This window comes from Mizuhopecten yessoensis, unplaced genomic scaffold (assembly GCF_002113885.1).
Source record: "Mizuhopecten yessoensis strain PY_sf001 unplaced genomic scaffold, ASM211388v2 scaffold9331, whole genome shotgun sequence".
Taxonomy (NCBI): domain Eukaryota; kingdom Metazoa; phylum Mollusca; class Bivalvia; order Pectinida; family Pectinidae; genus Mizuhopecten; species Mizuhopecten yessoensis.
Genome location: NW_018407994.1, coordinates 276,715 through 290,112, shown reverse-complemented (window position 1 = coordinate 290,112; position 13,398 = coordinate 276,715). Strand labels below are relative to the sequence as shown.

Here is a 13,398-nt window from a genome sequence, read left to right as displayed (position 1 = left end):
CGCGGATTTAAATATTTTTAATGCATTTAATTGTGTTAATGTTTGATTTGACCTCAGTAACATTAATCAATAAGTCAATTTACCTGTATGTGAGAAATGTTGCAGAATATACTTGACCTTCATTTCACTCGTTACATGTGTGGTGGAACCTCATTATTCCAGACAAATTTGGGTGAAACTTTCCAAATAGATGAAACAAGATTTTCACTGAACAAGTATATCTGGAATCGTATAGGTAGATTAGCACACCATCAGAGTCAGATTGATGGCTTATAATTACTAAAGATCCCTTTTTCTGGGTAAATCTACCTACACTACATTTAAATGTGTTACTTGTAAAATTTTACGCCAATTTTGAACAAGAAATTCAAAAGACAGAGTATGTATATATACTGTACTGTAATGTACTCCATATAACAAATGAAAAAAAGATGTTTTGAAAAAATAATGTTTGTCTACATATACAGTAAATTCTTGTACAATGATTATACTGCCAGACCATTTGCCTAGAGAAATGATGGCTTTATAAATGAATGGTAATATCTAAGTTGACATGGACATGTATTGTTTGATAATGTATTGAGGAAAATGCATAAAGGAATTATTAAGAAATGGAAACATTTAGCCATTGACAGTAAGCAAGTGATGACAATTGAATACGGAACATTAATATTTAGATCAGTGCTTCACTGTGTTATACCTTGTAACTTTTTTCATAGTTTTCACGGGAAGTACAAGTATCTTTTAACTTTCGGCCTATTGGGGTTCCACTCTCTGTGATGTAGACTGACCTCATAGTTTTCACGGGAAGTACAAGTATTTTTTTATTTTTCGGCCTATTGGAGTTCCACTCTCTCACAGTGATATAGACTGACCTTGGCCGTTTTCTATATTTCTATGGTAGGGAAAGTAATAATCTTGATTGACCTTTATGTAACCTTGACTTTGTGTTAACAGGAGACATCGGAAAGTGAGCCAACACTCAAGAAGTGGACAGTGACCTCTGGATCAGATTCGGACACTGTCCAGCCTGCAGGGCGACCTAATTTGCTTGACTTTGCAAACGAAACTTGGCCCTCCGAAAGGGAAGAAAACATGGCAGATCCTAAACGGGGCAAACTGAACAGGGTGAGAATTTCAAGCACTTGTACAGAAATAGCATGACTACTTAACCTATGAATGTGATTTTATAAACAACTGTGTTAGTATAGTCTGTAAAATTATGTACGATCAAACAGTTACAACATTTCGCTTTAAATATCTTTTTGTTTAGTTTTATTGTTAGAGATACATAACACAAACAAGGCATGTTGCATGTGCCGGAATGTTTATAGGCGATATCGGGAGAGAGAGAAAAATCAATACTGTAACAGGCTCGTAAAATCTTTCTACTGTACCTGGAGTGTGGAAATAACTGAAACAGATTACTATTTACGAATATGCCGAATTTCCAAACACGAAATAGTGAAGAAGAGCAAAGCTAGTTAATACATAATATTAGCTAGTAGATACCAGTATGTGGGAATTGTTCTCTATTGAATTAACGGATCTCTGGTAACTCCTTGCATATATATATGCTGAGTATGACTCGAACAGCATGGTATATACATGTATAAGGCTTATCATTACAGAGGTTGCAAATTTAAAAACATAGCTTTTGAATAATTTCCAATATTTAATGATGTATTGAATGTGATTCTTAATTAATTAATTAATGAATGAATGATTTTTGTATTAAGTAAGTTACATATTTATATATTAGAATTAAAAAGAGTTGAGTTATCACATATTTTGTTTCCCAAATAACCTAACAGTGGTTTGAACTTCGATGCAGTGATCACACTTTTTCCTGATATTTGATAACCTTTTTAAACTGGCACTAATATTAATGATAGACACCCATCACACACCCCAAATTTATAATTGTCTCTTTTCTCCTAATATTCTCACCATATATATACAATAGCATGTTTTGTGGAAAAATATCTTTATATATATATTCTTTTATATCATATTTTCATTATTACACACATATATATAATACTTTATATAGTATATATATTCATGTACATATTTTTACAAATCATCTAATATGCAACATCAGCATTTTGTTTGTTTCTAAGAAAATAATTCGATTAAAATAGATTATTGGCTTTTCCTGGTGCGTTTTGTTTCTAGTTGAAAATTAAAAACCTTCCCATTAGAATAAAGACTTTTTCTAGTGCCTATAGGTGTAGTGCAAAATATTTCACCAGTATATATGCAGCCCTTTATATTATGGAAAACAATTCCTATCAGTTATTAACAGAAGGTTTTTTAGCGTCAAACCATTAACATTAAGTATTTTTCTGTAACAATTCCGTCTTTTCGTATTGCAGAGTTATCTTCTCTTGTTAGCAGGTATTGATTGTTACGTCACATGTTTGTGAGAGTTACGTCATCAATTTTTGAGAAAAAGCGACGTAATTTTCTCGCACAAACCAATGACATAACAATCAATACCTGCTCACAAGAGAAGATAACTCTGCAATATGCAAAGATGGAATTCTCCAGACAAGATAAGAAGAAAAATGTCTTTTTCTTGTTACCAGTACCAGTACTAGCTGATTAAAAATAGTACAGAATAAGTAAGCCAGGTATTTTTGGTCCATAAACTATCTACTGCAATCTCTGTCTATCAGGCTGTCCTTTAGAGTGTGCATCCCTATGCCTGGAACTCTGCAACCTACAATTTCAACATTGTTTTCCATATACAGAGTTATTGCCCTTTGCTCACACCATTTTACCCAGTGATATCTTATACTGTATCATCTACATTTGCCAATTTTGTGTGTGTTCCTGTTTTTATTCTTCATACATTTTTTAATTTCTAAATTTATTGTCTCCATTCAACTATACATTAATTTGAAATTTTGAAATAGGAATTGTAACTGTGTTCAAATGTTGGGACTGCCTTCTGTGCATGGTCTGTTGTCTGTCCGTCCAGATGGATACATTTTCTAATAAAGTTTAACTGTGTACAGTTGGCCCTTGATGCATGTAACTTGAAAATTGTTCCTGATGAAATATAAGTACATTTATTATGTCTGATCTGATACTACTTCATTGAGTTGTTGTACTGAGCTGTTCCATTTATATTGCACACCTTGGTACTTTTCTTATCACATATACTGATGCATGATAAAATATATACAAATTTTTATTCGGACTAAAATAAAATCACCTGTTCAAGTTTTGGTACACTCGCGTATTTGAATGAGCTTGATCTCTATGGTGATACCTGTGCTTGAGAATGTTTTGCTCACCACCAGACGATGGAGCGGAGTTTTGAGGACTTGTTGGCTGGTCTGGAAGAAGACGACCTTGATGCTGACATTGATGATATCTTGACCACCGGGTCACTAAGTCCGCAGGTTTGTTAACTGATGGAAAATTTCCAAGTTTTTCTCAAACCTCTAGCAATCTTTTCTATTTACGCTGAGTCTGAATGTCAAATATCCTTTTACTACTTTCTATAAATTTCTCAATATTCAAAGGTTTGTTTAAAACTAAAATCAATTGATCCAGGTTAAAAAAGAAAACTTTTAAATATCTTTAAGATTATTTTTTTTTAACTAAATGTAACTGAAAAGATTAAATAAAAAAATCTACCTAAAATAGAAATATTTTTTTGAGGCTAGAAATAAAAACAAAAAACAATTAAAATAATTTTTCAATGCTGTAAAAAGTATCTGTTTATGTTGAGGTGATGGGTGTGGAAATGGGACAAAATCAGAAAATATGTTGGTACTAAGTTTTACTCTAAATAAAAACAAGATTTAGACATGTCAGTTATATTTCTAATTTGCCGTAGAGAAATACAGCAATTTTTCCGCAGTTTATGAAATGATTTTACTAACTTATGCATGCACCTATAACAAGTGAACTGACAACAAATTAACACAACTAAATGTCACTAATATTCAGTTGCTTTTAGTCTATTTCTTTCCTGAATGAAATTTTTGTGCTAACTTTTAGAGTTGCTTTTTATGTTGGGTTAGAATGCTTCCTGTAATGTATGAGTGATTTTCTTTGTTTCATGGTTGAGATGTTTAACTGGAATCGCACTAATTATGTATATATATAATTCCTTGAACTTATGTTGCAACGCTGTAATGTACTGTCAATGGCATGAAAACATGAAGCATGGTTTTAAATTTTAAATACCACATTCACAATGTTTTGCTGAAATCTTGAAAATCTTAAAAAGTTTGATTAAGCACATATAACTCACAGCTGGAAAGCATGCAAGTTCTATTAATTACCCTGATTTCTTAAAAAAAAACAATTCTATAAGGTGAGTGCTGAAGTATTTTGACTTATTAAAAAACTGATTCTCACAAAAATTGTCTTTCAATATTTCTCAATTTCAATTAACAATTTTATTTACTTGGACAATATCCTTATGTCCCAGTGATTCTGGCTTTTGTTTAAACGAAACTGACATATGCAAATAATATACAGGAATAAGAATATTATGCATAAATCAACATTATTATCAACCTTGAGTATGTTTACTCAGTGTTACTGTATCTACAGAGAGTAGACCTCTACTGATATGATGGAAAATGGTTTTCACTCGATTCCTTTACTAAATATGAAAACTTTCAGATTGATTACCTGTCAATTTTAGACGAACCTACTTTTAAAACATTAATACATTGATAGAAAATTGAGTAATTTCTTGTCTTTGAAAAATAAACTCAATGTGATGATTTTGGTAAAAAAATAGAACATGATTTCATATTTTGAAAACTTTCATTTTTGCTTTATAATGGATATAAAGCATTTAAGTATATTTGATAAGTGACGAATATCTTAATCATTTCACCACTGTAGACCATAATGGACTCATCCCCATAAATGCATGGTAGAGTCTACTACAGTTACCTAGGGGTGAAAGGGTTAATAATTTGCTGTGACAGTGAAAGTCAGAAAAACAACAGTAATACATGATAACACAAAGGAAATACTGAACAGTAGATCATGAAGAAATCATTTCTTAATTTCAAAAATTATGTGAATATTTACTGAAACAATTCAATTGAGAGATCAATATGCTACTGGTCCTTTTTCAAAACATTAAAAATTCTTACACTAAATACTTCTGAAGTGCAATCGTTAGAATGAAAATTCACAAAAAGAATCCGTCATCCCAGTAGTTTAAATGACAGGAAACCTGAGGTTTTTCTAATGACTTCTGACAGATCACGGATGCATCCTTCAACGCTATGGCAGCTCAGAGCAAAAAGACCTACACACAGTTTGAGGAAAGAGTAGGCCGAGTCAAAGATAAGGAGGAGGGTTCTAAGGAAGCTGAACCACTGCAGATATCGGACGACCAGAAGACCATTGACGAGATATTTGGGGAGGTAGAGGAGACTAGAACCGAAGTTGCAGACCTTTTGACCTCCGACGAAGAGGAACCACAACAGGAAGAGGAGATCGTAGAGGATGAACCGGAACCAAACGTTGAAGTGATGGTGACTGATCATGATGAGCCCGACACTCAAACTCATGACCAAGATGAGAAAGAGGCTGTTCTGTCCGACATGGATGACAGTACAACAGAGGTGAGTTCTCATATATAGTAGCTGTCAATCGTCTGTGTTTCATAAGACATTTTTGTCCTCATTTCTATTCACAAGAATTCAAAATCATTGTCAAACAATACATTCATAAGAGTTTGAGATTCTGTTTATCACGTCCATCACCAAATCACCTAAAATAAATATTTTTGGAGGAAAAAAAAGAAAACCAAGGCAAAATGCCAAAATATTTGCCTTTGTCATGAATTTGTGATGCCTGCAAATTATTCCTTGTGCTGTCATAATGGATCTTGTTACACATATGGAGAATTTATGTGATGATAAAGCTATCACAGAGGTAAGGCTAATTTAGTTGCTGTATTATTCTATAAAATATTTTGTAAAGCCCCTTTCGGTGTCTGATTAGAAATTCTTGAACATTAACTTGACTGTTGCATATTTCGAAAAAATTGAACAAATATAATTGGTCTACATGTAGACAATTATACTGGGCCAGGTTGTTAATTAAAAGCTTGAGACGTATCAGAAAATTAAGGGAAAAAATTGTTTATTTTTGTAACCAGGTGATCATAATCACTTTACATGTAAATAGTCCATATTGATTCCTCCACAATAATTGATTGAAGCATTAAGTGTTTCCCTTTTGCCATTGGTTCTTATGTACCACATCTTGATTAGAATTTTCTTTAAGATTCAATACTTGTATATACTAAAAGTCCAACACATTCGTCTGGGATCTTCATAGGAGTGCTACACCAATGTATCAAATGTAGGTCACTGTGACCTATATGTTCTGTTTTTAGCTTCTAATCTTTGCATTTAGCTCCATTTCCATCAAAGCAAGGAATTGAAGACGGGCATATGTATATTTTACAAACATTTAATTGGTTTCCTTTTGAATTTCGGTAGTTTTGAAAATATGCTTGACGAAAGATTTTTTAAACTTTTTTTACGCTAGTTCAGTTTTTAGCTCACCTGGCCTGAAGGGCCATTTGAGCTTATGCCGTACTGCGGCGTCTGTTGTCCGTCGTCCATTGTCCGTCTGTCAACATTTTCTTTTAAACGACTTCTTCTGAAGATCTGGAGGACCTAGGGTCATGATATTTGGCACCTGGGATGGAGTGCTATAAAGGTTTCTCATTAAAATGACCTTGACCTACTTTCAAGGTCACAAGGGTCAAATATGTTCAAAATTGAAATAACAATATCCTAGGAACCATTTGAACTAGAGTCATGATACTTGTGTATGTTATGAAGACCAGCAGTGCAAATCTTTTTCCAAATTACAGTAATGAGGTCAAAGGTCAACTTTAAGTGCTAGTTGGGGGTCAAAAGTCAACATGGGTTTAAAGCTTTAACAATCTTCCTCTCAAGTTCCATAAGGCCCAGGATCATGATATTTGGCCAGTAGGTACCAGGGATGGAGTACTATAATTTTTTTTCTTTAAAATGACCTTTACCTACTTTCAAGGTCACAGGAGTAAAAAATGTTAAAATCTTCAAACGACAATATGCTAAGAATCATTTGGTCTAGAGTCATGATACTTGGGTATGTTATGAAGACCAGCAGTGCAAATCTTTTTCTTTATTACAGTTATGAGGTCAAATGTAAACTTTAAGTGCTAGCCGGAGTCAATGGTCAATGTGGGTTAAAAGCTTTAAAATTACAATTTTAAATTTTAAACAGCAATATCTTAAGCGTTTAAGAGATGTTAAAATGTCTTGTGTTCTACTTACCAAATTTGGTCTGAAGTTACCTATATGTCAGTTTCATGTAACAAAAGAAACAGGTGAGCGATTTAGGCCTTCTGGGCCTCTTGTTACAATGGGGCTCTCAATCAGAATGCAAAAATGATTATTCATTTCTTCAAGATTTGCAAATATTGAATTTCTTTATACAACAACTGACATAACAGTAGTAAGATATCTAACAAGTTTACAAGTATACATTTATAACTCTATTCATAGACCAGCTTTATTCATGCACATGTGGTAGGAGACCACCATGTTCAGAAACCACCTGTTATATATAAGCGACCACTTTTAAATCTCCGAAATGCAGTTATTTCCGTGTTAACTAAATCTGTATTAGAAACCACCTGTAATTAAGACACAAGTTGTAAACTTCCCGCTACAATGGATCTTTGAATACAAAGTTGGACAATATTTATAGCTGATTGTATGCCTTGAAAAACGAGATAAAGAGAGAGCTATAGTACGTTGTCTTATAACATTCAATCCTATACTTGAGAGACCGTCTTTATTAAAAGACCACCTGCAATACGTGACAACTTTATAAACATTCCAAAGGTTGTCTCTGAGTATATGGGGTGGCACAGAAGTCTCGTGGTAGGACGCCGGACTCGAGACCGAAGGGTTGCGAGTTTGAATCACGTCACAGCACTGTGTTGTATCTTTGAGCAAGATACTTTACTCCGCTTGTTCCAGTCTACTCAGCTGTAAATGAGTATGTGGTTGGGTAGTGCTAAAACTGTAGAATGCTAGCTGTGAGCGCCGAAATGGCAGCACCGGCTGTATTCTCCCCAGGGAGTTGAGAAAGATATTGGCTGGTTGCAAAAGGCCCTATAACCACTTAAAATAGTTTGTGAACTGTTTTGAGCAACCTACAAACTAGGTTGTAATAAAACAGTATATTAGAACCTCAAATTATTATCATTATTTATTATTATATGTTTGACTGTTTTTATAGATGTTTTATATGTGTTTTTAAAACAATAAGGTAGAAAAGAAAGCTAGATTACCTTGCTTTCAAACCTGCTTGAGAGCCCACCTCTCTTTGAAGACCACCTGCATTAAGAGACCACTTTCAAAACTGAAGTGTGAGCTAGATTACTTTGCTTTCTTATTTATAGCTGCTTTGTGTGTGTTTTTAGAACAGCAAGCTCAAGAGAGAGGCTAGTCTGGACTTCAATGATGTTGGGGTAAATATCTACATAGAAAGCGTAATTGTTAATTGTTAAGAGGTTCAACAATGAGTGAGTGTTGTGTATCATGTTTATATAACTAAATTCAGATAGATATCATCATTCACTCTGGATCCCAGCTTTCCAGCTAAGCCTTTCACCAGGGATTGAATGGTCCTCACCTTTGTCACATCCAAAAGTCTGCAAACTTCTAGTTCTCAAATATTGATATGACATAAGGGTGAGGTCCACACACACAATCCCTGATGAAAGGTTAAACTCGAAAGCTTGTATCAAGCAAGACTGTTGATATTTGTTTTATTACATTTCTTTTAGGAATTTTTTGCTAGACATTAGCTCAGATAGTTTTAAAATCGGGAAAAGAAAACAGGCTCTAAGAAAATTTTCTTTTTTATAATTTGAAAATTGCTAACAAGATGGTCATAATTTGTTAAATCTTCTAATTGTCACGTTTCATAGTTCAATATATTAAATAAAGAAAGCGATGTAAGGTGTTAATCAACCAGTTAATTACCACTTATCAAGACCTGTGCCTTTAAATGGATGGTCTAGGAGTTGATAATTAAGGACAACTCTGGTAGAAAGCTTAGCTACTTGATTGTGATCATAGCCAGCCCTTTGTGACTTTTGCTTTTGTTACATGCTGATAAATGACTGAGGATGTTTTTGATGATGGCTCGGAGTTATTCACATTCCACAATTCTTACCTCACACACAACAATCACATTTTTGCAAGAATCTTGAAAATTTCTGCATCTTTGTGGTATTTTGACAGACTGATACTGGTGTGACTTTAGTTGACCTCTGTTAGACACATTGATATTGATTCGACCTTAGTTGACCTCTGTGACAAATATCCTGTAGGACACGTCGCATCTGGATGTGAACATTGGCAAGCAGAAGACATCTCTCAGAAAGAAAGGCTCTCTGGCCCGGCGACGCAAGCCCACACGTACCAACGTCAGAAACATCCTGAGCTCCTCCGAGGATAGCCACTTCCAGGACACTACAGGTGGGTATAGTGACTTACACAATCATATACTGATTGTCAATACATACTGAATTATTCAAGTAATGAGAATGAAGTTTTCACAAGATATATATTTTTCAGCTGTTGGTCAGTGGTATTGCAGGATAGAAAAATTAACAGAAAGTCACCGTTGATTAAATATCATGTTTTGGAGTCTATTTGACATACCCAGGTATATTTCCTTTGCTTTCCAGAGACCAAACAATCCCCATCCTCTGAGGTGAACGGTTTTGGTGCGGAGGAAGAAGTTTTCACAGGGGACAAGTCTGGTTCTCCGGATCCAACCTCGCCACCGGCAAAAAAGTCAAGTCACCTTATGATGCCTCTACCTGGTTTAGGACAGGTGGGTCTGTCTACAGTAAAACAGGCATTTATGCAATATTTATTCGTGCAAGATCAAGCTTTTTCATTGCTAGAAAGCAAACATTTGCCTAACTTTCAAGTATTTTCCTTGAAGGAGAACTCCATAACATAATCTATCATTGTCTTAAATCATTATTTTCTGTTCGACAAAATATAAATAAAATCTATTTTAAAAAAATGAATTAATTGAATATGAGCTAAAAGCAAGATAGAGGAAATTCTGCTGATTTGAAAAAAAGAAAAAAAGAAAAGAGTCTGCCTCCATGATAGGACGGTGACAAGTTTTATCAAATTTGTAACTTTATGACTATCAGAAATGAAAGAAATTTCACATTATGATAAATTTGGACTGTTACACTTAGATAACCTAACTTGAAATTGAAATCCTTGAAAAACTATTTTTACTTATTCCCCGAGTCACATACAGGACAGGTAATGAATATTAAAAAGAAAAGTAAATTAATATGTTTTGTTGAAATGAGTTTTGTAAAACGTTATCATAAAATGTCTGTTCGTTTCTCAATTCACTAATACCGTAGATCAAATAAATGTTTAATGTTTCTTCATGTTAAAACGATTTTGATTTTTCTGCTTTTAATGATATTTAACCAACAATATTTTGACTAAGTTTTGTTTGTGTACAGCCCATGTTGCCAAGGAAAACTCCACAACCCAGAGCCTCTCCTGATGAGGAAATGGTCCCTGTGGAGCCAAAGAGAGACCCCAAAGCTATGGGGATCAAATTACCAATGCCACAACTTAAACCAACAAAGAGGTCTGACAGACAGGAGGAAACGTCTGTGTCTCCTGAATTCGAAAAGCCAGCTCTGCGTAAAGTAACTTCACCTCAAGAAACAGAAAAAGCTGTTGAGAAAAATGATGTGTTTGAAATTCCAGCTCTGAAAGCTGTAGCACCAGATAAACCTGCCAGGCACACTGAGAAGGCTGAAACAGAAAAACTTTTTACCAAACCCCAACTGAAAACTGTCCCCAAAATGGAGGTTGATACAGCACCTGACCCTGTTGCCACGGAAACACCCTACAATATACCACTAAGGCGAGTTGATTCTAAGCGTGAAAAATCACCTGTTAAAACAGCTCAGGAAATTGAAAATATTTTTGACACGCCCTCATTAAAGAAGGTACAAAGGGAAGAGGAAAGTAGCAGATCAAAGATTTCACCAGAAAATGAAGGCAGATTTGATGTACCTGCACTGAAAACAGTCTCAAGTGAACTAAAACGATCAGAAAGTCAGGAAATTGAGTCTGAAAAAACTTTTAATAAACCTCCACTCCGAAATACTCCCAAAGTAAATGTTGACCCCCCAGCTAGTCCAGAGGGTAAGGGTAAATTTGACTTACCGTCACTAAAGAGAACCCCTAGGGTTCCTCGTAGTAACAGCTCTGAGCTGAGCAGTGGTGGGGCATTTGAAGTCCCTAACTTGAGGAATAGACCCAACTGCCCTGTTGGTACACAATTAGACTTTGATGACGCTACAAAAGAGTCTACAGAAAACAAGCATACCTTTGATGTTCCTCAACTAAAGAATACTCCAAAGTCGTCGAAGCCAGAGATTGAGGGAAGTAAGCCGGCAGCCAGCAAGGAGGAAGAACCGTCATGGCTGAAGGATATGAAGTTGAGAAAGACAAGTACAAAGTCTGAAGAGAGTCTGGACCAGTTGAAGGAAACGGAAACTCCGCTATGGATGAAAACCGCTGCAGAGAAACGAGAAAAGGCTGCAGAGATTCTCAACACAAAAGGTGAGAAATTTATACAGATGTTTACTTCCCTGTATTTTTGGATTTCTGGACAACTCCATCCAAGAACTGATTGACAGTGCTTAAATCATATTCTCTTGCACTGTCTTGAATGCAGATTACTTGATCAAAAGATAATGTTGATTTTAAACACTCAAGATAAGGTGAAATGAAATATAAGATAATACTAAACCAAAATACATTCTATTATGTACTACCAAGATGCTTTCTTTTTAAAAAAAATGGAGTTGAATAGAAATTCATTCTCTGTGTTGAAAAGTCTTATTGATATAAATGACACATAGATTTAGTCCTGAGAGAGTTTTGTAAGGGAGGTAACTGAACTACTCTTTACGCATATTGTGAATAATCAATTTTAAAATTAACATACTGTAAAAGTAAATGAAATGATGGATATGAATGACAAATTCTGATTTTAAAGAAAACCAAAGCAAAACACCAGGTGATGGTAAACCTCAGTGGACGGATATGCCCCGCCTCCGTAAGACGCCCAATGGTCTCCCACTCCAAGAGTCAACAGAGAGCAGTGAGAACACAATCAACGGGAACCCGAACCAGGAGACGCGACGAACCAGACTCACATCTACAGGATCAAAAGATGGTGACAGCTCTAGTTCTAGCTCAAGTAGAGAACGCACACCTGTATCAGGTAAGTCATCCTTAACGATACGGCATCACTTCTGTTATTTATCTCTAAATTCAGCTGTTCCTTGTTAAATCAAACTGAACAAGGTTGGAAATACTTTCTTGACTTGATTGTCCAGTACAGATATCTGATTAACCCTTCCATCCCTATGTAACTTTAGTAGACTCTACCATGCATTGATCTTGATGAGTCTATTTTGGTCTACAGTGGTGAAAGGGTTGATTGTATGCGTAAAAATAGAGTTACATGATGGGTTAAGGATAGTCTTCATATTTTAGGACTAAATTCTTATGACTTTAGCTGTTGTAAGGGTGTAAAACTTTAACAAACAAACTGTCAATGCGATGGCTGTAATAGTGATCAGATAACATTTGTGTGGAAACAGGATTATTAGAATAACAAATACTGACCCAGTTTATGCATACCTGCTGACTGCAAAACTTTCTTCTAGTAAAATTATTGGAAAGAAAGTATTAACTCATTCACCCCTGAAGACACATTTGAACTCTTCCAATTCAAAGGTTGGAATAGTTCATTATGAAATTTCAGGGGGGGAATGAGTTAATGAGCAAAGCATGTTAAAACTATTCACTGACCACTGTGTATTTAAATAGGAGGCACAAAGGACCAGTATGTTCCTAGCTGGCTGAAGACCTCGGACAACCGTCACCAATCCACCCCAAACCTCAACATCATAACGCCACCGTCAGCAGACTCCACCTCCATTCCACAGTGGAAAAGGGACCTGGCAGAGAGAAGGAAGTTACGCAAGGAAAACAGTGTGGATACACCGGTACATTTATATTTCTTACATACTCTTACTAAAGTTTGTCTTTTAGGTACTTATTTAACATTCTTCTTTATTGATTTGTGTAAAATCAATTGATGTTGCCATGTACATCAAAAATCTGGGAGAAGACTTCATAAGTTGGAATAACTTGTGCCTAATCCATTTGCAAATTTTGCATTAAAATATGTTTAAATCAATAACATTCAGGAAAGTAACCATGATCATGAACCGTATAGCAGGTTATTTACGCGGGCTTA

General features: G+C 35.0%; 1 protein-coding gene across 8 annotated transcripts in view; it reads left to right on the top strand.

Annotated features, from left to right (window-relative positions):
- Positions 1 to 13,398, top strand: part of LOC110457834 (titin-like) — an 84,979-nt gene that overhangs the window by 39,586 nt on the left and 31,995 nt on the right. For 7 of the 8 annotated variants that reach the window (XM_021509270.1, XM_021509267.1, XM_021509266.1 and 4 more), the window contains 9 exons: positions 958 to 1,128; positions 3,312 to 3,413; positions 5,247 to 5,612; positions 8,483 to 8,530; positions 9,398 to 9,545; positions 9,758 to 9,906; positions 10,571 to 11,687; positions 12,127 to 12,354; positions 12,966 to 13,144. In XM_021509270.1, coding sequence (XP_021364945.1) covers positions 1,096 to 1,128; positions 3,312 to 3,413; positions 5,247 to 5,612; positions 8,483 to 8,530; positions 9,398 to 9,545; positions 9,758 to 9,906; positions 10,571 to 11,687; positions 12,127 to 12,354; positions 12,966 to 13,144 — 2,370 coding nt within the window. In that variant the 5' untranslated portion in view covers positions 958 to 1,095. The remainder of the gene's footprint in view (positions 1 to 957; positions 1,129 to 3,311; positions 3,414 to 5,246; positions 5,613 to 8,482; positions 8,531 to 9,397; positions 9,546 to 9,757; positions 9,907 to 10,570; positions 11,688 to 12,126; positions 12,355 to 12,965; positions 13,145 to 13,398) is intronic. The other variant, XM_021509268.1, reaches the window with a different exon arrangement.